Genomic DNA, 24,500 nt, shown 5'->3' with positions numbered 1-24,500 from the left:
TATAGAGTAACATTCACGTGCAAGCACACACATGGGGTGACCTTTTCTGTCTGTGAAAGACCCTTTGTTTGTTTACACTGTATCCACATCAAGACAAAGACTATGCTTTTGTAGCCAAGTTTTGCAACCAATCTACCGGTGGATTTTTTATTAAAAAACCTTTTTAACTATTTAATTTTTAGTTTTAAAAATAAACCCTCTCAAAACTTATTTCTGAATCTGAAACTTTTTTACCACGCCAACCAAATTGTTGTGACAAGACAATACTATCATCCACCGGTGCAAATCTGCTACCAGCAATACTGTCAACACTCAACATAGATTATCTAAACCATTGATTCATATGCTCTTCTGTCAGTAGAAACAATATTATTAACCCACGAATTCTAATGGTAATTATGGTGATGGCATAAATAGGTTTGTTTCGTTAGATAAGAAAATGTGGAAGGTCCAAATCATTTCTACTATGAGTATCAGCAAATTAATAGTTGTCACGTGTTTGAGTTAGTGAAGTTACGGTTGCCTCTCAAACAATCCAATTCCGGCAGCGTAATCAAACAATTTGCCAGTACTTGCCCGTTGATATCAAGCACTGTAGCATAGACCCAAACTATTTCAAATCCGTCAAATTTATAATGCAATATATCCAAATAACCCAAATCAAAACTTTGGCTATCTGCCTTTGATGATAGAGAGGATCCCGGTCCCAGTGGTAGAGGTACTGTTGTCATTTTCTAATTGAACTGATATGCCATACCACGTGTAACGCACAGTGCCAGAACCAAAACATTATGGACATAGAAAATGGGATAGTTGCAGCCAGATCTCCAACAAAATATATAAAAAGGGAAGCTAAAAGACAATTATATCAACAGGTCTGATGTCTGTGCTAGTTGCATATTTGATCATTTGGGTAGCTAGATAGATTTCTTTTTTGGTATGTTATCAAGCAAATAATAATTCCAATGAAAAAGCAAATGACATGAAACAAAGAAAAAAAATCTAATTAAATATTTTGTTGGTTGCTAGGAATTGCATTTTCACTGCCCATCCCTGAGGACACTTAGCCATCGAACAGTAAATACTGGAATAAGACCCATAAGGACACCCATGCTACCTTCTGGAAAGAAAACATTGCTATTAGCTAGCATCGTTTGCTTGTCTGAACACTCCTTTCCCACGCACGAAAAAAATGGTCCATTAGCATATCTAACGGCAGACTCCGTGGAACCAATTCGCTGAGTCCGGTGACGTCTACACCAAGATCTACGGCTCAGCACCAAACCTCCGATTTGTGTCGTTTCCGTGGTGACAGCTGTAGGAGCCTTCCAGTCTGTCAAGCGGTGAGCATGTCAATGGAGACCCAAGGATTCAGTCGTCGCGGCTTTGCCGCAGAACTCTGTCGATCTGATTCTCTACTGTTGTTTAGTCTCATCTGGAAGTTAGCTTCCTTAGATTGGTTAGCTTCTACCTTGTTAGAGATGGCTTCTTGCTTTGCTTTAAGTTGTATCCTTCTGCGATGTATTGGGGTGTATCCCCTGCTTTCTGTCTTGGTTAATAAAGTTGTTTAAGTTATCTAAAAAACATATAATTAATTAAATTAGTTATAAAATTCTTAGATAATGGATTAATATGATTTTGTAAAGGAGCTTTCCTATAGATTTCTTTTAAAAAAGAACATATCGTTGTTTAACCGTTTGGAAATATACTTGTGTGGAAAATGAGAGAGTAGTAGTTGGAAAAAACTAGTTCCAGGAAAAGAGAGAGTAAATGTTAATTAGCACCTTATATATTGGATTTGGTACCACACTAGCGCTTTTTAAACCCTATCTGCCACAACTTTTATTTGTACAAAGGTTCATCAGAGGTAGCTTTCAAAGAAGTTCTAAGACGGCAACACCGAAGAATTCAGTCTGATTTTCTGGCATATGGTACTGTTGCCATCCTGAGGACAAAGGTTGTGCTACATGCAGCATACGTACGTTGTGTATCTGGATAGCTGTAGCAGCTAGCACAGCATTGCATTGTATTTGTGATGTATTTCTGAAATATGCTGGATATTAGAGAAATATCTCTCATATCCAAATTTATTAAAAGAGAAGCGAGACTCGTTAGCACACATACCTTATGGTGCTAACCGAAATACCCGAACCTTTCTTATATATTTCTAAAATAGATATACAGATGCAGAATCTTTTGTTGGTTTCCTTGTCGCACCCTAGCTTTGCTCTGCACTCACGATCTGATCTGATCTGCCGATACATTTGTCCTCAGCCGTAGTACTACTTACTCTCTCCATTTTAAAATATAGTAATTTAATATTAAATTAGACACATTCCAATATTATAAATTTAGATAGATCATATCTATCCCGAACTTTAGATTCGTAATATTATAATATGTCTAATTTAATATTATATTAGTATATTTTAAATTATAACGAATGTAGTAGGAAATTATCATCTCTGGTGACAGCTGCGGTAAGTATATACCATACCATGATGCCAACATCCATGACCCACTCATAGCACATGTGGCTCGTAGTCGTGTCACCATTGTTTCTGCTATATCTATTGTCCTCGTTTTGAACAGGAACATACGGCTGCTTCTTTATATACATACTACTTTCGTCTCGTAAAAAAGCCAAACTAGTACTATAAATTTAGATATATGTATATCTAAATTCACAGTATTATGATATGTCACATCCGATACTATATACTAGATTAGTTTTTTATACGAAGGGAGTATGCAGCTATAATAATCTAGGAAGATCTTGAAGATCCAAGTTTATTGGGAGAATATTGTTAGTATCACATTCGGCCAAAGAGCAATGAGAAGATGGGCGGTATAATTTTAGAGAAGGCGTGAAGGTAAGTAAAGGAAGAAGAGGGACGACGGTAGTGGCGCAAGAGACACATGATCCTCTAAGGTTGATGTCATGTGACTTTTTTTATGGCAAAAAAAACTCGGATTTACATGTCAGAAATAAAGAAGTTGTGACTTCAAAATCAGAGGATCCTAATTTGACGTGAGAGACGAAGATGAGATCAGAGAAAGATGAAGGCTAATGAAGGACAAACCACATACCACCATCATTATAATTAGGAAAATGTACGATTTACCCTTGGAACTATTGCGGTCGATCGAATTACACCCTTATAAACTCGAAAGCCAGACATTGTATACCCTTAACTATTAAAATCGGACAAATAATTTACTAGAGCTGCTGTACGAATACGAACTACGCTATCTGCCATCCGACTGCGTTATGGTACGTATATCATCTTCGTAATTTTCACAAAATCGCCCAACTACCTGCATGATGATTTCATACACACCAAAACATGAATTCACCGCTTCAACTAAAAGCAATCAATGCAAGTTGGATTGATACGATAGAAATGAAAAATATGTGTGAATCTGATTAGTGCAGTCAGCTCTCTCCGATTTCATGTCGTTTTTGCTTCAATTCCTTGTCAGCAAACGGTCGAATTAAGTAGTACTAGTACTGTACTGATGGTATACGCCATTTGTCGTTAACAAAGTACTCCCTCGATTTCAAACTATAATATTATGATAAATTTGTAGTGTTGGTATATGTTCAATCCAATACTAATTATTATATTTTGATATTATATTATATTACACCAAATTAACTTCAGCTATTTACGTTTTTCCTTCTTTGATAAATGAATACGCAGCTGCACATCTTTGTTGCCACGGTCTCCTTAATTATTCACGCAAATTTTACGATATTTTCAGATGAATTAGTTAGTTAAATTCCGTTAGGCATAAAAACAATTCTCGTGTTTCAAAGGTGGCAGGCCTTACTGCAGTTTAATTGTGAATTTTATTTATAGGTTTGATTAATTTTTCCAACTCAATTTACCAATTTCTGATAAGTAAAAATTTCATCTGATTGATGCGTGCTCATGAGTCACGAGTAGTGAATAGGGTGGTGCCCCGTTACCATCTCTAGATAAAATAGTGATCGATCGCTGGCTCACCAGTTCGACTACACGTACGGTTAAAAAATAACTCTATTATATAGTGTATTAAAGTGCTTTTAAAAGTATATATAAATGTAGATGTTCATAATGTGTACATAAGCACACTCTATCTCTATAATCATCTTCAGAAGACAGGTACGTTACCTACCATAAAAAAAAGTTAGTTATAAATATAAGTATCCGTATTAAATCTAGAACCAAGGGATTAATGAGTTGGTAGGGAAGCTATATTTTTGAACGCCTAATATATCGCTATGGCGCTATGTTGTTGGTTTGTGACTATTTTATTTCGCCAACATTGCTATATTTTTGGACGCACGACAGCCTAGCTATGATGTCTTCAAAATGCTGGCTTGGCAGGATCCACCTCATTCCAGGCTCTTGCCGCAGCAGCAGCTGGACACTGTTTCTCCCTGCTAGTACTAGCTGGTTACCTTTTTTAAGCTAAGTACTTGACCGTGCACATTATTTTCGAATTAACATATAAATTTTAACTTAATTTTTATTAACATGTTTTTTAAATTGCTAAATAATGTCTATGTGTAAGTTGCTTTGAAATATCGAACAAATCTATTTTTTAAATTTATAATATTTAAACTTAATTAGTTATGCGCTAATAATTTTCTAGTTTTTTCAGCTCTACTTTATCTTCATCTTAATCTATCGCAAACACTATCTTGCACCTTATTAGAATTAGATGAAGCTATATAATGCTCTACTAGGCTCTACGGTGACAGTTCATCGTCGATGTGCATGTTTTTCTTTTCTTTCTTTTTTTTTCCTTCGCTGAGATTTTTAGTGTGGCTATATAAGCTATGATGCGGGACCCAAACAATGAAAATAATTGTATAGGGCTCTAGGATTTTATACTTTTACTTTTAACGACTTGAGTTGATATGATGCTGAAAAATAGAAAACAACGGAAGAAAGTTGAAATAACTTTAAACCAACCTTTATATTTTAAATATAGCTGAAGCTTGTAAGCTAAAGAGCTGCCAAGAACATATATGAACTATTTGGTTTGCTCTAGCTCCATTTTTCCTGAAGCTAGAGTCCAACCAAATAATTTTAGCTTTATTCAAAAAGAAGTGAAGCTGACAAAAATGCTCTATAAATGAACTAAAAAGGTGGAGCTAGGTTTAGACAGCTCCACTCTAAACCCCAACTCATAGAGTTAAATTTGAGAGTTGGAGCCCTACCAAACACGCATTCTATTTGGTAGGCCTCTAACTTATAAATTTAACTTCTCATTTGATAGGGCTCAATATCTTAAATTTAACTTTAGGAGTTAGGGTTTGAAATGGAGTTGTGGAGGTGGAGCTGCCTAAACCCAGTTTCACATCTCTAGTTCATTTTGTAAAAGTATTTCAACCAACTCCGCTCGCATTTTGGGTGAAACTGAAACCGTTTGATTGGACTATAATTTCAGGAGAGATAGAGCTAGAGCTATGCCTAACAAACCCTTAATTTATCAAATCTCAATGTAACCATTTCCGATTTTATCTACTTCAAATGGAGTACAATTGTTCGCTACTTTCACAAACTCCGATGCAATGGTTACTCTAAAATTAAATTTATTTTAAAACAAATAAAATGAGCTAAAAATAAACTTATTATGAGATAGAGGAAGTATTTCGTAGTTGAAGAAGAATGATGATGCACAAATTTGCATGCTTGGACTTATTTTCTCAAAAACTTTATTTATTACCATCTCCTCTACGATAAAAGCACGCTTTTAAAAGTTTTCAGTGATGTTAGAGCATTTTATTAGCCTTTGTCTTTTTTAACATGTGTTAAAAGACATATTTGAAGTAGGATGTGCCATATATCTTTCATATAATAGAAGAAAATAAAATTAGAAACCATAAATTAGGGCCCTCTTCGACATAGGCACGTAGCTCTAGATCCAAAATTTTTTGAAACTGATATTCGTAACTTCATAAATCGTTAGATCTGGATTCACGATTATATTAATAACATTTAAATAAATCATTATTTTCCTATTATTTAGATGAAATCCAAAATTTTAGAACAAATATAATTTAACACACAAACTTCATACTCCTATCAATACGTGAAACCGGGCTTAAGTAGCCACTCCATAATAATTCGTTCAAATCCAGGTATTTTAGCGTGCAAGTCTAGTTAGTTTAGATACTGAAAGTTTTATCATTATCTTAAAAAACTTAACTAGGGATTATCCCATCCAGTATCAGGTTCTTTTATTTATTTATATATATATATATATATATATAAAATAATACTCCATCTGTCCCCCATATATATATATATATATATATATATATATATATATATATATATGGGGGACAGATGGAGTATTATTTTATATAATAAAAATAGAAAAAAATAATCAATATTGAGCCGAGATGCAACCCCACGATAAAACCCACGCGAGGGAGAGAAGCCACCCCATCCTCCCCACCTCCCTCCTCGCCGGCCGGAGTTCTCGTCTCCGGCGACCGCCGCCGCCGCCGCCCTCACCGTCCGGTAAGCACCTCCCCTCCTCGTCCTCCTCCTCCCGCGTCCGCTCGCCGGCGCACATGCATTGCTCCTATCGCACGCATCGTCTCGGCTCGGCTCTGTCGCGATCTCGAGTTCCAGACCCATCCCCGGGAGAGAGAGGAGGGGGGGGGGGGGAGCGCCCTACCGTCACGGGATCGTGGCCCTGCTCGCCGTGCGGCCTCCTCCATCCATGGCCTGATCGGCGGCTGATTGGTACACCGCATTTGCGGCCTGGGTGATTGGCTAGTATTTTTGTTCTTTGTTTGGGGGTGAAAAGATGAGGAGGAGAGGTTGGGGGGAAAGGGACGGGCAAAAAAGGGTGAAGAAAATAAATCATATCCATCCCTTTCGCACTACCGTTTGAATTTTTTTTGGAATATATATGTGTGTGGTTTGTTCGGATTTGGGAGGAAAGTGAGGAGGTGGATGCTCCTGATTTCCGTGAGGAACTTTGCTGCTGTTGGTTGCAGGTGGAGCTCCGGTGATCGACGCCGCGATGTCGAGGTCTGGGGCCATGGATCTTGCATCTGGACTCGGGGGGAAGATCACCAAGGATGAGGTCAAGTCGGCTGTCGATGAGTAAAGCATCTTCTGCTCTTTGTTTCTCTGCGTTGGTTGATTATTATTTTCTCTCTCTCTTTTATTTTTGTTGGCATTTAGATTTAGATTTAGATATGCAGGTTTGATTCTGGTGATGTACTGTACTTGCATGTCTGCTGTGCTGTACTTGAATGCATCTCTTCAGAGTTCAGGGTTCAGAATTCAGTTTGTATGACTGAGATTAAACAAGGAAAGCACAGATTCACTGATTTCGTAATTTCTCACTGTTGTTTGCTCGACTTTTCGTTCTGCACCCAGAAATTTTCTTCTTCTTTTTTGGTGGTAGCAGTTCTGGACATCTGAAAACTCCTGATGCATTGCACCTATTTCATCTTATTAGAATAGTACTAGGTTTTTATCATGTGTATTGAATGTGATGCTTTGTGGTCGCCCATCAGGCCATCACTATATAGGCTACTTCAAGCCATGCCAACTTGTCCATACGTATTGTACTCCCCTCCCATTAATATTCCAAAGACCCAGCAATAAATATAAGATATGAGCTTTTTCTACCATTCCCATGTCTTTTACTCCTTCTCATTTGCTTTTATTTGTTACTGCCACAAAGTATGCTCGCTCATCTTTCTGAATCAATAATGAGAGTGCACCCACGTCATCTTCTCTAATGTTTCATCACCTTTGTCACCTCTTTAATCCTTGATTTCTCGTGCAAGGTCAAACTATGCTCTATGGTTAATCAAGGAAAGGAGTACATACTGTGGCACCATTACAGAATTATTAAAACAAGCTTATCCTCTTTTAAACTATCTCTATCTATGCCAGTTTTAGCACATTCTATTAAGAATTTGTCAATACATTCAATATTTACCCTGTATAAAAAACATATCAACTGCTTAGCAAGAATTTTATTGACACTCAGAAAAAGGATTTTTGTGCTCAGAACTTGGCCTGTATTTTACTGTTATTTATTTTAAATAAATTGGTTTTGCAAGGTATGAGAAATACCATGGATACTATGGAGGAAAAGAAGAAGCAAGAAAGTCCAACTACACAGACATGGTAAATCATCTTAGTCTCTCAGAAGACAGAATTATTACATTTTTGTGAATATCTTATTTTGTAAATTTGTTGCTTTCCTACTCAAGTCATTTTCTAGATGCTCAGTTAAAAGGATTATATCTGCATAATTTGCTTCAACTGTTTGTCTGTAATTTGCTTCAACTTTTGCACGATAAAAAGCTGTTAATCTTCAGTTCTTCTTGACTAGATTATAAATTTAACTAAGCACGACTGATTCAAAGAGATATCTAAGACAACTCAAATATTGTGCTTTTTAAATTGTCATGTTGAGTGTTGAAGCAAGACAGTACACATATTCTAGGTTCTGCTGTTTATGCTATATGTCAATTGTATTTTAGTCACATATTTCTAATTGAACCCCTCTTTATTCTGTTTGAAAGAAGGAAACCTTCAAATTTAGAGTTTGTGACAATTTTTTGTTTGCTGCATCACCCATTTACCCCATGCTAATTGGAGATAATTTTGGGTTTTTCAGTTTTTATATTAGCAACTAATGCATTAATGCCTTATCAGGTTAATAAATACTATGATCTTGCCACCAGCTTCTATGAGTATGGTTGGGGTGAATCCTTCCACTTTGCTCACAGGTGAGGGTTTTAGAGAGATCATCTGTGCTCATTGTAATGAAATACGAGAACGTAGTTGAAGTTTTGCATATTACCTGACATCTAGTGACAGAAACTTGTCATGTTCCTGAATGTTTTAGATGGAATGGAGAATCCCTACGTGAAAGCATTAAGCGACATGAGCACTTTCTTGCCCTTCAGCTTGGAGTGAAACCAGGAATGAAGGTTAATTTTCCTATTTAAACCTATCATAAAGATTTCCTGCTGGTTCTACACTACAACATTAGAATGAAAGTGTTAACTTCACTTCCCTACTGTAGGTTTTGGACGTCGGTTGTGGAATAGGCGGACCACTAAGAGAAATTGCCAAATTTAGGTTTGATTCATGGGCCTTCTGTCCACTTGCTTGTAATGTGTTTGGGCCAGAAATTTTAATATGCATAATAAATATTTGACATTTAAAAATTAAACGTGTGGTAAATTGATCTTGGATAATGGTGCCAGGACAACGTCGTTAAGTATCAACCCTGTACTTCCTCATTATATGTTATTTTTTTGGGTGAAGATGGCATTGAGCTCATTGTTTACTTAGGGCATTTCTTTTTCCCAAATATCAGTGTTGATGATCCATTTTCTGCTAAAATACTGTCCTCAAAAGTGTGGAAACTTCTCTTTTTTTCCCCTCACTATGGATTATGAACTAGAGATGACTAATGTGGCCATGATCTGCTGTTTCCTGCAGCTTGGCTTCAGTCACTGGATTGAACAACAATGAGTACCAGATAACTAGGGGAAAGGTTAATTGATGTTCCCTTACTTAATTTGATTTACTCTACTTCTGCATATGGTTAAGAACTTCAGATTAGTAAACAGTTTTCAGCGTTTGCTGTTCATCACATTACTCCTGTGTTGACATAAGATTTTTGTTTTAATATCCAGGAGCTTAATCGGGTAGCAGGAGTTAGTGGAACTTGCGACTTTGTGAAGGTATAGTTAGCTAAAATAGACATTCTTTTTGGCTCTTTGCCTCTTTCCCCCATCTTTTAGTAGTCAATCATCTATTTGCAGCTGCATCTCTGTGCAAATGTTATTTATCCCTTTCCAGCAACCATCACATATTGCAAATTACCTTGCGTAGACTCTCTGCACTTGCTTAGCTGTACAGAGAAGACTTATTTGACAATATATATAAGCTGAAGGACAAACAGTTACATTCTACATATTGGTCTCTATACAGGCAGACTTCATGAAGATGCCGTTTTCTGATAACACTTTTGATGCTGTCTATGCCATTGAGGCAACATGCCACGCACCTGATCCGGTATGATTGCAAATTATTGCTTGTATATTAAAACTCATCATCAACTTTAATCCCTCCTTGCGACACAAAGTCAATTGGTTTTTTCATGTCAAAGGTTGGCTGCTATAAGGAGATCTATCGTGTATTGAAGCCTGGCCAGTGTTTTGCTGTGTATGAGTGGTGTATTACTGATCACTATGAACCGAACAATGCAACACACAAGAGGATCAAGGATGAAATCGAGCTTGGCAATGGCCTGCCAGATATCCGAAGCACTCAACAATGTCTTCAAGCTGCAAAAGATGCTGGGTTTGAGGTAATGTAGACGCTGTGCTTTACCTCTCTTTTGTTTGATTGTGTGTTTGGGTTTACCTGAGGAAAACCCATGGCTGGAAGAGTAGCCCACCTCTATTGTTAGTTTAGAAACTCTGGCCAGTTACAGCAGTTTTCTTTCAAAGCAGCACAGTTTCATGAACACTTCTGTTATTTGTTATTCCTTTCCCATGGGCATAATTTTTTTTTCTGTGAAGGTTATTTGGGATAAAGACCTTGCTGAAGATTCCCCGGTTCCTTGGTACCTGCCCTTGGATCCAAGCCGGTTTTCCTTGAGTAGCTTCCGTCTGACTACTGTGGGGCGTGCAATTACTCGCACAATGGTAAGGCCAACAGATACATCTGTAGTCATTCTTTATTGTTGCTACACCTTATGTTCTGAGTTGATTGTTCAAGATGCACAGTGAAATCAAGTTTGATTTGTCCCTTGGAGTAAAGCGTACTATAGACATTCTTTCTTATCAAATTCCTCCCTCTGAACAGAAAAAAGCTTAAAATTGAGGAGTTGGCATCCCAAAGAGGGTGCATTTTAGTGCCACTCCATTGTTTCAGTGACATGTGGCCTAATACCAATGAACATTCGGGGGCACACCAATCTTGTGGTGGAAAATAATTAATGAAGTTTTAGGTTCCCTGCTGCCTTTAAAAGTGGTTTTGAGAACAATGGTTCATGTAATAGTTTATGTAACATGAAAACCTATAGAAGTTCTACCAGGGCTAGCTAGAAAAGTCATTCTTTGGACATTTACAATAAATAAAACAAACAATTATACTAATAGCTAGCAAAGTTTAAAAGTACTATACTATTTTTTTTCTAGAAGTATCAAATTTCGGGTAGACTTGACATAATCTGCTCAGCAGATGTGCTAAATTGCTTGTATGGTAAATTCGATCAAAACTTTGTTACACTGAATATTCAAAGATCAGGCTGCTTTGTCCACTGTAACTGGCCATAACAGCCTGATTTAATCATGGTATATATTCACTCTTGATTCGCATGGAAATGGAATTGAGATCCTCTTCTGTTATTTTTTAGGTGAAGGCATTGGAATACGTCGGCCTTGCCCCACAAGGAAGTGAAAGGGTATCTAACTTTTTAGAGAAGGCAGCTGAAGGTCTCGTCGAAGGTGGCAAGTAAGTCTGTCTCTGATTCATATTTCAGCACCAGGAATCAGAAAAGCAACATAATTGTCACGAATTCTGGAATTCCAGTTCAGCTGTCTGTTTTTCCATTTCCTCTCCTGTTTAATACTTCATGCAAAGTTCTAATGCAAATATATTAACTACAGGAAGGAAATCTTCACGCCGATGTACTTCTTTTTGGTTCGCAAGCCTATCTCAGAATGAGCTCCCAGAACCACATTTCAGGTAGCATACGATTTTCGCCAGCCAATTAAAACATGGCCAATATCTTCTGCAATGTTTCCCTAAGCTCATATTATGTGTGAATTCGCAGAGATAAGGCGAGGAGTTTGAAAGAAACATTATGGCGGTCAAAGAAACACCTGATGAAGCTCAGAAGCTTGAAGAGTTCTTATGCGTACGAAGAGATGCTGAAATGTGTTTAACTGGTGAATTTTCGTCTGTTGGTTTGCCGTGTAAAAACCGTTTGATCAAGGCACTTGTCTGCAGGGTGCCTGTTTTAGTCTAAGACGATGAACTGACTGGTTTTTGTTTGCTCGTTTCTAAGTTGTTAGTGACACATAAGTTAAGTTTGCAGTTCATTCGCCAGTGTGTATTGTAACTTTGCAATAAGGCACCTGCTTGATAGCTTTCTTTTCATATTGTTCTTCGACAAATATAAGTGATGATTATTACCTGTACTTTCTCAGTTTCACAATGTAAGTCATTCTAGCATTTCCCACATTTATATTTATGCTAATGAATCTAGATAGATATATATGTCTAGATTTATTGGTATCAAAATAAATATGGGAAATGCTAGAATGACTTACATTATGAAACGGAGGGAGTACTATTTTTTTAGCATTCGAGGGTATAATTTTGAAGCATGCTATAGCATCAAGATTACGGGTTAACTTTCTTTAGTTAACTCATGCTCTTTATTTTGGGTTCTGTTTTAATCAGTTTCGAGGCAAAAGGCATACTACAACAGAGAATTACTGTGCACAAGCTGCTCTTGATCAATTCAATTTTGCACAACGTCCATCTTTGGCATAAGCAGAACAGAGCGACAGATAAAAATCATGTAAAGGTTTTTTCAAAAATCAATAGAGATAAATTAATGGCCAAAATCCATTTTTGTGCATACTTTTTTTTTTCAAAAAAATAATAAAATACACGGTAGAGATAATATATTTACGAGTTTAGGACGGCCTGTAGAGACAAAAATAGTCATCACAGGAACAGTCCATCTTGTGAGAAACGCGTTTTTTTTTCTTTCAATTTTTGCATTTGGATTGGGTTGGAGATTAAATTACCATTAATAGATTGAGAGCGAATGAATTGGTGCCACGTGTCAAGAGAACGAACGGGCTTGTCGCAGGAGAACTGGTCACTGTTGAGATCGGCTGATCCGATTAATCCTAATTACTCCTAACCATTAATCCAACTATAAATTCCTTAAAAAAGGACTAATCCAACTCCCCTAAACTGCATGCATGTCACCGTCACCGTGTGAAAAAAACCCCCAAAAAAACCCCCCGGAAAACTCTATCCTGATTAGTTCTAGCTAGTAACTAATCCGATCTGCTTAATTAAACCCCTTCAGTTAATCTGTTCGTTGACCAAGTTTAATTCAAATTCAATTCAATTTTAATTTATTTTATCTGCATGCGAATGCATGAGATCACTCCAATTTATCCACATCTTATCTCCATTAATAAAATCCTCTATATATACTCGACCACCTCTTGGTCATCTTCTTCCTCATCATCTCCATTTGATTGATCTCGTCGTCGTCGTTGACGTCATCAATGGCGGGTGGTTTCGCCGTCGAGGCCAAGGTCGCCGGCGGCGGCGAGCGGCGGGAGTTCAAGGGGAAGATCACGTGGTACGTGTGGCTGTGCGGCATCATCGCGGCGACGAGCGGGCTCATGTTCGGCTACGACGTCGGCATCTCCGGCGGCGTGACCGCCATGGACGGCTTCCTGATCAAGTTCTTCCCGTCGGTGTACGCGCGGAAGCACCGCGCGAGGGAGAACAACTACTGCAAGTTCGACGACCAGCGGCTGCAGCTGTTCACCTCGTCGCTGTACCTCGCCGCGCTGGCCGCCAGCTTCGCGGCGTCGAGGCTGTGCACGCGGCTGGGGCGGCGGCGCACGATGCAGCTCGCGTCGGTGTTCTTCCTCGGCGGGACGGCGCTGTGCGCCGGCGCGGCGAACCTGGCGATGCTGATCGTGGGGAGGATCTGCCTCGGCGTCGGCGTCGGGTTCGGCAACCAGGCGGCGCCGCTGTTCCTGTCGGAGATCGCGCCGGCGCACATCCGCGGCGCGCTCAACATCCTCTTCCAGCTCGACGTCACCATCGGCATCCTCATCGCCAACGTCGTCAACTACTTCACCTCGAGCGCCCACCCGAGCACCGGGTGGAGGTACTCCCTCGGCGGCGCCGGAGTGCCCGCGGCGGTGCTGTTCCTGGGCTCGCTGGTGATCACCGAGACGCCGACGAGCCTCGTGGAGCGCGGGCGGCGCGACGCCGGGCGCGCCACGCTGGAGAGGATCCGCGGCACGCGCGACGTCGGCGACGAGCTGGACGAGATCGCGCGCGCATGCGAGGCGGCGGCGGCGCTGAGCGCGGAGGAGTCGGCGTACCGGAGGCTGCGGCGGCGGGAGTCGAGGCCGCCGCTGGTGATCGCGGTGGCGATGCAGGTGTTCCAGCAGTTCACGGGGATCAACGCCATCATGTTCTACGCGCCCGTGCTATTCCAGACCATGGGGTTCAAGAGCAACGGGTCGCTGCTCTCCGCCGTCGTCACCGGCGGCGTCAACGTCGTCTCCACGCTCGTCTCCATCGTCGCCGTCGACAAGATCGGCCGCCGCAGGCTCCTCCTCCAGGCCTGCGGCCAAATGCTCATCGCACAGGTAATATATTACATATATTACACACGAAGCAATTTAGCCTTTAAACATATTACATATTTGTATATATATCTCTATTTCTAAATATATAACACAGTTGGCTTTTAAAATATAGTTTTTTCTACTACCTCCGTTTTTTAATAGATGACGCCATTAATTTTTTCTTACATGTTTGACCATTCGTCTTATTCAAAAATTTTATGCAAATGTATAAAATATAAATCACACTTAAAGTACTGTGAGTGATAAAACAACCCAAAACAAAATAAATTATAATTACGTAAATTTTTTAAATAAGACGAATGGTCAAACATGTGAGAAAAAGTCAACGGCGTCATCTATTAAAAAAACGGAGGGAGTACATGTTTATGTTACCTTTTCTTTTTAAATATATGATGCACTTAAATATATCTTTTTATTATATAATTTTACTATAACTTCCTTTTAAATACACTACACATTTAAATTTTGAAACATATATTAATTTTTAATATAAACTTTTACATAAGTCCTCTCCCAGTTCGAGAAACCCAAAAAACGGCAAGAGGTTTTCCGGCTAGCTCCGCAAGATGGTGGGGACGACCTGTATTCGAAGCCTCACCCCTTCTAATTATCTGATATTAGGTCATTTCTTAGCATTCGCGTTCCTTTAGTTCTACAAACTAACATGAAAGATCCATGGCAGACAGCGGTGGGGGCGATCATGTGGGAACACGTGAAGGCGAACGGCAATCCGGGCGAGAAGTGGGCGGTGGCGATCGTGGTGCTCATCTGCGTCTACGTCTCGAGCTTCGCGTGGTCGTGGGGGCCCCTGGGGTGGCTAATCCCGTCGGAGACATTCCCCCTGGCGACGAGGACGACGGGGTTCTCCTTCGCCGTGAGCTCCAACATGCTCTTCACCTTCCTCATCGCGCAGGCCTTCCTCTCCATGATGTGCAGTATGAAGGCCTTCATCTTCTTCTTCTTCGCTATCTGGATCGTTATCATGGCCGCCTTCGTCTTCTGGCTGCTGCCGGAGACGAAGGGGGTGCCCATCGACGAGATGGTCGACACGGTGTGGCGCCGCCATTGGTTCTGGAAGAGGTTCTTCACCGATGCCGGGGATGGCAGGATTGGTAACTGCTGATGGATGGGTTTGAAATTTGATTTGATTTGAAGATCCATTGATGAAATCAAGTCAAATTGAAATTAGTTTTACCTATTATTTATGAGTAATCGGAATGTAGTAATTTATTTGGGTGTGGATGATTATGATGAGATGAACTACGTACTCTCAAATTCACATTCAAATTATTGAGAGGCATGCGTACATGTACCGATTTATTCCTCGAGCGAGTATTCAGTATAATTGCAAATGAAGGCAATAATATATATAGCAAATGTACATGAACAGAATTGAACATACTAATTCAAACTTTTCCTGTATCAAGATCGTGGTCACACAGTTTCTTTTTTCTAAAAAAGTTTTCTTTAACTCGTTTTGTCTTTCATATACATGTCTATAGCACAAAACTATTTAAAATGTGAATAATATAATCGTTTTTCATAATCAACCAAAGGCCGGCTATCTGAAACATGAATATAGTTTACGGATTCGCTTGGAATTTTTTTAACCTAAATCATGTTTTGAACATAATCATCTTTATGTATTACGAGATTAGCCTGTGATATCTGAATCACTGCTAGAAAATCGTTGGGGATTAATTTAGATATACGAACTATCTCATGATAGGCAAAATATCCGAATGTTATATGTGAAAATAATGTTATTAGATTCGCCATGAAAACTGCTTAATTTTATGAATTTACTGCGTTCTTAATAATTTTTATGAGTACGTATATAATTACAAATACAATAAATAATGACCAAATATCTGCACCCAGTTATGTATGTATGTTTAAATCATGGATCGAAATGTATCTCTTTAACTCACCGTACTGTTCATGCATGTTCAAGTCATGGATTCAGATCTATCGTTTAGGTTCCGTTCTTCTTGTTGGATGAAGATTAAGATTTTTGTAGCAAGCTTTTCAAACTGCTAAACTGTACGTTTCGTGTGGAAACTTTCTATATGAAAGTTGTTCTAAAATATTATATTAATCTATTTTCAAGTTTGTTATAATTAAAACTCAATCAATCATATGCTAATATCACCTCGTTTTACGAAAAAAATTAATCTTCATCTTCATCTTTGGGAGAAAAGAATATAATCTTTTTGAAAAACAGCTCGGCACAGCAAATTTCTATTCGCTTTTGCATTTGTAAACCTTGGTTAGCATGTACCCATGTGTAGTAGTTTTGTATCTTAAATAGAATCCATGAAAAATATGCTTATAAGTAATTTCTAGCTGTTCTCAATCGATATCCACTAGAAATTATAGAGAAAAAAAAGGCAAAATAGAAGATGGATTTTAATCTCTCGCGAGAGAATGTGCATTTACACACCCATTTTTCTCTTCGATGCAGTACAAACAATGATGAAAGATTTCCTTAAAAAAATAACAATATAGTGTACAGTGATTATTTATCACTCAACAAAACTTATCTGAACATTGAGAAAAAGAACTAATAAATTCGTATGTACATGTACATTGTGCATGAACGTTTATATATATATGCTGGACTGCCCTTTTTTTTTTTGTCGATTTGCTAGTGAGCTTAACTTGAAAACTGATTTGTTGTTTTGGGGTTGGGGGGGGGGGGGGTGGAATACTGGAATATTACAATATATACATATATATATATACATATATATATCCTAATTAAAAGCTAAGTATTATCCTAATTGTGAACTAGTAGATGCGGTCTTCCCGGCTGAAGCGTCTCCGACATGGAAAGGGATTGAACATGGGTTGCAGTTGCTGAAGACAGGACTTATATGGCGAATTGGGGATGGGACCAAGGTCAGGATTTGGCGGGATAAATGGATTCCCCGAGCCTCCTCTCTCATGCTTATGGGAAGGAGCGGACGCTGCCGTCTTCGCTGGGTCTCGCAGCTGCTGAAACAAGGGGAAAAGAGCTGGGACGTTGATCTGATCAAGCACGTCTGTCACCCACTTGATGTGGAAGAGATCCTGAAAATCAATTTGTCGCCATACCAGGATGAGGATTTCCTAGCTTGGCACTACGAAAAATCAGGGATTTTCTCGGTGAGGTCTGCTTATCGTTTAGCGTGGCTGAACAAGTTCCATCCGGATGGAGAAGGCAGTAGTAGAGAAACGGACGGTGATCGCTCCATCTGGCGAAGAATTTGGAGTACACCTGTGCCACCAAAGGTCCGTATTTTCGCCTGGCGTCTAGCCCGAAATTATCTGGCTACCCAGAAGAACAGGTGTAAACGAAAGCTGCAAGCAGTTGCGACCTGTACTATCTGCGGCCAGGGGGAGGAAGACGAGTTTCACGCGGTGATTTCATGTACCCGGCCAAGGGCCCTCCGTGAAACTCTGCGGGCGAGCTGGAGGTTACCGGATAAGCGTTCCCTGTCGAAGCTAGGCCCAGGGTGGCTTCTTGGGGGACTCGATAAGCTGAGCGAAAACGAGCGGGCGCAGTTTCTCCTTGTCCTATGGCGAGCTTGGTACCTGCGTAATGACTGTGTCTTCGGTTCTGGGCAAGCGACGGTAAAGGGCTCTGCATCTTTCCTTCTGAATCTATGGAATTCCTTGTGCCCGTCTGGCAGTGCAACGCTGGAAAATGAGAAAGGAAAAATTGTGTCGGAGGGAAGACAAAGTGATGTGAATGGGTGCGGGGAAAGAACCCAAGTGGCAGGTGTGTGGCAGGCACCAGCTATGGGATGGGTGAAAATAAATTGGTAGCGTCGGCATTGTTATTCGGAACAGCGTGGGGAATGTTTTCACCAGCTATGGGATGGGTGAAAATAATCTATTTTAATAATCCAGCAAATAATTAAAAAAATAGAGCCCTTACTATATGTCACATATGCCAGATTACCTAATGGAACGTGTGCTCGTTAGAAGCTCACATGCCTTTAAGTTTCTAGTTCATTTCCGGTGTGTAAGCTAGGGATTTTTTTTAATTTTTTGAACCTTTTTAATTTTAAATTTTAAAAACAAACCCTTTCAAAATTATTTCTAAAATTTGAACCTTTTAGGCACACTAGCTCATCTAGTGTGACAAGATGACACTGGCACACCACCTGTAGCGGACGTGACGGTTTTATCCTGCCACGCGTGGCCAAATAACGCTGCCACACCAGTGAGTAGGGGTGGAATCATGAAAGCTTGGTGCAAGGGAACCTCGGCTTGGCTTGGCTCGCTACAAACAACGAGCTAAAACTGCAGCTCGGCTCGGCTCGTTTATGGGCTCGAGCCAGCTCGAGCTAGCTCGCGAGCCTGGCATCAAGTAAATCTCAAGCAGGACTAAGAGAAATTGAGCAATATTTTACCACATAGAATGTGTAATAAAGTGATATTTTTCTTTAATATGTCATCACAACATATAAATAGATAATATGACAATCAAAGTTATAATTTTCAACAAATAAATAGTTAGAAAAGGTGTAATTTTTTTTGCATATGACCCTATTGTACCGAGCCAAGCGAGCCTGGCATCAAGTAAATCTCAAGCAAGACTAGGAGAAATTGAGCAATATTTTACCACATAGAATGTGTAATAAAGCGATATTTTTCTTTAATATGTCATCACAACACATAAATAGATAATATGACAATCAAAGTTATAATTTTCAACAAATAAATAGTTAGAAAAGGTGTAATTTTTTTTTGCATATGACCCTATTGTACCAAGCCAAGCGAGCTCACGAGTGGCTCGTGAGCCAGCTCGGGCTTGGGTCGTTTCGGAAACGAGGTAGGAAGGAGGCTTGGGCTTGGCTCGTTTGGCTTTCGAGCCGAGCCGAGCTATGCGAGCCCAAGCCAAGCTTGAGCCGAGCTCACGAGCCCAAGCTTTTTTGTCCACCCCTACCAGTGAGGTCGGTCCCCGCCGGTGTGACCAGCGGGAGTGGCATGACGGTATTGTTTTGACACGCCAGTTTAGTTGGCGTGGTCAAATGTTCAAATCTTGAAAATAAGTTTTGGATGGATTTATTTTTAAAATTAAAAATGAAAAATGTTCATTTTTTTGGGTAAGCTAGGGTAGTAATAATAAAAAAATAGTAATAATAAGGTGGTTAATCTCTAGCTGGACTGACTCGCCTTGACTGAACCAAAGCTACATTTTTGTTTTGCTTGGGACAAGCAGGAGTTGAGGGGGAGAAACACCTGGCTGATGTTCTTATGTTTCCTCATTGCATCATCACTCATGCTATACAATTGTGCCATTCATTTTTGCTAAACTTGCTAATTATTCCCTATGCCCATGATGTATTTCCTCGTTGCGTTGTACAGAGAAGGACAAGAATTAATGGCTGGGGTGGTGTAGGGCCAAGCAGGGTTTACAAAACTGCGCGGCTATCACACGCGGTAACCTTTTTAGTTTTTGAAACCACGGTATGTCTCACGGTTACCACACGGTTTTTTGCGGTAACCATGTGGTAACCGCGTCAAAAACGGTAAGGGGAACCATGGGGCCAAGTGCTTGTTACATACGGTGAACTTGGTGAATGGTGATATAAGTGAGACAACCAGTGAGCATTTGTTCACCAACATAGATTTCTGGCAGTGCTTTTAATGTATTAAGTGATGTGCCTATATCATGCACTGTTTCACAATGTATATTCTTCATCTTCTTTTTCTAAAACACCATATCCTCTATTCTATATATGATCTCTTATATCCTTATCCTCCAATGTAATGCATGTGATGATACAACCTGTTAAAAGGTGCTTCCAGAGCAATACAATTGCATGAAATGCAAACATTAGTGTTGAAAGACAAATCTTTAAGTATTTATTGGTTATGCACTATTTGGAATTATTTGTTGTTCATTACGGATGTCTGACATGGCTTCAATTCAGTTATATGGGCTGTTGGGTTCACTAGCAATTCCTGCAGCTGCCATTGCAACCACTGCTATAGTGTATCAATTGTTGGGGATATAGTAATTGACATATGTGCTTCAAGTTTGTTCCTATTAGAATGAAAAGTTGGACTTGCTTAATACACTCCATTTGTATCTAATAGCCAAAGTAGCTTAGGATCAAATGCATGCACATAGTAATTGTAAAGTTCTTTGTGATGGTAATTAGCTATGATAATGCAACCTCATACATGAATGCTATTTAAATAGGTGATTTTATTTAGATTTATATGACATCAAGTTTCAACTGTCACGCATGATGATGCATGACTTTATTTTTAACATTTGAACCATTATACTATTACAATTCAGTACCAGACACCACCAACGGTGGGAATGCTCCTCGGAGCAATGTAGTAGTTAGGATAGATACCACATATGGATGGCAAGTTTAAGGCCAGCAAAGCTTGAGCTTGAGCTTGAGTCTGATCAAAGTAGACAACACCGACCTGCTGCAGCTGTAGTTGCTGCACAATCGCCTGAACGCTACTAATGGCCTGGTAGTGAGATTGTTGCGCTACCAGCCTGAGCTGTTGGCAACACTGTTGCTGCATGACTTGGTTGTTTATCAATTGAAACGTAGCTGGTTGCCAGAAGGGGGTTGCCACTATGCTATGCTGTTGCCTTACGAACTCACTGCATGGGCTGAGCACTTGTTGCTGTAGCAGGAGATGCGATTGTAGTTGATATTGTCTATAACTTTGACTAAGAGCATCAAACCGTGCAGAAGCGTTGCATGCAACAATAGCAAGGAGAGCAAATACGAAAATGATCTTCATTTTTGTAGGATTCTACTACTATGCTTCAACTATAATGTTTGAATTGTGTGAAGGATGAGGAGGGTTTTCATTATGCTTGTCTATTTATAGATGTTTCCCTATCGGTTGCTTTAGAGTGTTAGTTTTGCTTGATGCTATATTAGGATCTAAGTGAGTCATATTATTTGGATATTCTGTTAGGTGCACCTAAAAATGTTCTTTGATATCATCATCAAAGTAACTTTTATGCCCATCATATATACATGATGGTGAGCAAAAAAATAATGACATGACTCATCGCTCACTTTATGTGTCAATGTGATAAGGATTGCAACTTTTGAAACTAAGTTTGTTATGTTTTGTAAGCTATTATTTTGATAATGCACTACACGTGGAACTTTACGACTGTGTGGGTTTATGCTCTTTGAATTATATAATTTCAGTAAGAAAAAAAATTATAGTATGTTCAATGGTTTTCATTGTTCCATTAATACTCTTGTGAAAACTTGTTTGTGATACGAAATAAGTTAATGCAATAACTTTTAAATTAACTTTGCAGAGCTTTACAATAACTCACCAACTTACTCTAATTGTGGTTGGGGATTGATTTAATTCATACTTTTATAGACCAAATTGATATTGTGTTGCTAAATAAAAATTATAGTGGTGTTGCTACACCTACACAGACACAGAAGGAATCCTGATATCATCAGCTATCTACTGCTTCCTCCACATGGACTCAAGAAGCAGAAGCAAAAAAGAAGAAGGCATTTGCTCCAACAAAGTTTTCCGGTGAAAGGCAACACATTGTTCTGAACTTCCTGGCATGTATTATGTGAATCTAGCAAATTAACCAAACATTGACACAATGCGACACCTTGTAATGTAGCCGTGCCGAGAATTGTATATCTCACTTACCATTGTATATCACACGTGCCGAGAATAGGAGATTGATTTTTGCCAACCAAAACGCTCTAGGCAGACCAATTGGGCCACATCAAGGCCCATTTCAAGATTATTGTGGCTTGTTCGGTCTAACCGGGGACGGTTTAATGACCGGTTCATAGAAAAACCGACCGGTTCTGCCGGTTCAAAGCGGGTCATATGCATGTCCGGTCTTTCTTTTGAACTGAACGGGTTCTGGTTTTTTCCGGTTGAACTGTCGGCCCGTTCCGGTTTTTTCCACCATGTCCCCAACCCTCCATGTCACCTGGTTTCCATAGAATTAATTAGGCTGCCAACTAGACAAAAAGTTGATGTGGCAACGGAATAAAAGAAGAGAAAGAAGCAAAAACATAGAAACCAGGTCGCATGCGCGACACCGTTTCGGCGGCTGTTCCAAGGCACTGGAAACTAGCTAAATCCGCGTTGGGTTGGATGACTCGTTTCTCTCCCCCCACCCCACCCCCCCAAAAAAAAATCCTCGCATCTCGATCCGCTGCGCCCTACCCCGTCACCATGCCTGCTGCGCGCCTCCCCTCCCGCGTCTGCTTGCTTGCTTGCCACAGCTGACCCTCCTCTGTTAATGTTACATGCAAAGAGCTACTAATTTTTTTTTGCCTATGAAAACTGGTATATAAACGATGCAATGGGGAGGTAGTGTCCATATATGCATTTATTGATCTCTCACTGCTCTAGACACCACCCATGGACACCATGGGTTGGGGATGGCCTAATCGACCAAGGTGCTTTGTCGCTTCAAGTCCAACAAAAATTACTTCACACTTTAAATGTTGCACAGGTTCAACTAAATAGAAATTAATCTTGGTTGGCAGCATGCATGACATTGCACGATGCACATTTACTCTTTGCACAAATAAACAAAGAGACATTTTGTTAGATGATGATCATTTTGAGAAGACCCAATTTTCTTCTCTTTCCTAAGTTAATAAAATGGCACATCATGTTTTTTCCTACGTGGCATATCATTTAATGCTATGAAAAACCATTCTAAGTGAAGCGCTGGGATCACCCTAACGGCATATGTTTCTTTGAGAAAGAGAGTCATCATATTTGTTTGCAATTTGAATAATGCCAAATATATAAAAATTGGAGTTTAAAACATCCCCTGTGTGTTTCTGTGGTTGTCTTCTTTTGAATTACACTGTGCTAAATGTTAGCGCTGGATTGTTGGACTATTTCAAGGGTTTTAATAAATCTCATCTATTTTGTTACCTCAAATCCATCATGTCCTAATGACCATAACTTTTCGAAGAAAAACTTTCGTGATCTGTTCCAATCTAAAACATATGAGATATCGAAATTATCTCAATATTGGCATAATATACAAATGCTATGAAGCATTTTTAGTTTTTTTTATGAGAATATAATTACAACATATAATGATCAAATATCTGCGAATGTATGTTTAAATCATGGATCTATCTTTTTAACTCACGAGTGGGGTTACTGTTCATGCATGTTCAAGTCATGGACACCGATCTATATCTTACTGCATTACTTTAAAGTTGCATGTTCAAATCATGGATCCTGATCTATCGCTTATTACTTTGAAATTTAAATTATGAGAAATAAATGAGCGAACTGAAGTACCAAGAGAAATGACCTATATGGCAGTTCTTGATTAAGGAGTATTAATATTTTACTGGGAATAATGAAATGGCTACTCGAAGATGTTTATAGGGGCAAAGCAGTGCAAATGTGCAATTGCCAGCCAGTTAATTTTCTCCATGGAATTCAAAATTTGTTTTCCAAATTTTGGCCCATTCTGGAATGGTTTCTGATTGATGTTTCAATTTTTTAATCTTTGAAAACAGGTCGGCACAGCGAATTTCTATTTGTATTCGCATTCGTAAACCTTAAGAATTGCATGAGTTATATAGTGCCCATGAAAGGTGCTTAGTAAGTAATTTGTAGCTGTTCTCAATCAATAACCACTAGAAATTATAGAGAAAATGGGGCAAAATATATAGAAGTCGGATTTTAATAGAGGATATGCATTTACACGCCCTTTTTTTCTCTTCGATGCAGTGCACACAGTAATGAAAGATTCCCTAACAAAATGACAATATAGAGTACAATGACAATTTACTACTCAACGAAAAAACCAAGTTTAAATTGGATCTGAACATTGAGAAACAAAATAAATAAATTCGTATGTACATTGCACATGAACGTTTATATGCTGGACCTGTCCTTTTTTACTTGTCGATTTGCTACTGAGCTTAACTTGAAAATTAATTTGTGAGGGTGGAATATGTACACCACATAAATATTACGAAATTTCTTTACTATAACTATTTTCATGATGTTTAGAGAAATCCTAGGATGTCTCCTCTAGGATCAAAATAATTACCCTAAATAAAATACTTGA

The 24,500-nt window shown here is 39.2% G+C and overlaps 3 protein-coding genes across 3 annotated transcripts; 2 read left to right on the top strand and 1 right to left on the bottom strand.

The window, feature by feature from the left end:
* Window positions 1-6,389: 6,389 nt before the first annotated feature.
* Window positions 6,390-12,213, top strand: LOC4342690 (cycloartenol-C-24-methyltransferase 1-like). The gene is made up of 14 exons (NM_001403032.1): window positions 6,390-6,521; window positions 7,007-7,115; window positions 8,090-8,156; window positions 8,691-8,764; window positions 8,884-8,968; window positions 9,064-9,119; window positions 9,486-9,540; window positions 9,683-9,730; window positions 9,981-10,064; window positions 10,159-10,359; window positions 10,574-10,699; window positions 11,413-11,510; window positions 11,666-11,744; window positions 11,833-12,213. The coding sequence occupies exons 1-13, from the start codon at window positions 6,401-6,403 to the stop codon at window positions 11,721-11,723; spliced, it is 1,182 nt and encodes a 393-aa protein (NP_001389961.1). The 5' UTR covers window positions 6,390-6,400; the 3' UTR covers window positions 11,724-11,744; window positions 11,833-12,213.
* Window positions 12,214-13,136: 923 nt separating this feature from the next.
* LOC4342689 (sugar transport protein 8) lies at window positions 13,137-15,783 on the top strand. Its single transcript, XM_015790691.3, has 2 exons — window positions 13,137-14,419; window positions 15,102-15,783. Exons 1-2 carry the CDS (start codon window positions 13,313-13,315, stop codon window positions 15,540-15,542), a joined length of 1,548 nt encoding a protein of 515 aa, XP_015646177.1. The 5' UTR covers window positions 13,137-13,312; the 3' UTR covers window positions 15,543-15,783.
* A 4,817-nt stretch (window positions 15,784-20,600) lies between these two features.
* LOC4342688 (13 kDa prolamin C) lies at window positions 20,601-21,243 on the bottom strand. The gene has a single exon (NM_001403031.1). The coding sequence runs from the start codon at window positions 21,185-21,187 to the stop codon at window positions 20,717-20,719; it is 471 nt and encodes a 156-aa protein (NP_001389960.1). The 5' UTR covers window positions 21,188-21,243; the 3' UTR covers window positions 20,601-20,716.
* Between the last annotated feature and the right edge of the window lie 3,257 nt (window positions 21,244-24,500).

The sequence above is a fragment of the Oryza sativa genome, chromosome 7 (assembly GCF_034140825.1).
Source record: "Oryza sativa Japonica Group chromosome 7, ASM3414082v1".
NCBI lineage: Eukaryota > Viridiplantae > Streptophyta > Magnoliopsida > Poales > Poaceae > Oryza > Oryza sativa.
This window is presented reverse-complemented; position numbering and strand designations above follow the sequence as displayed.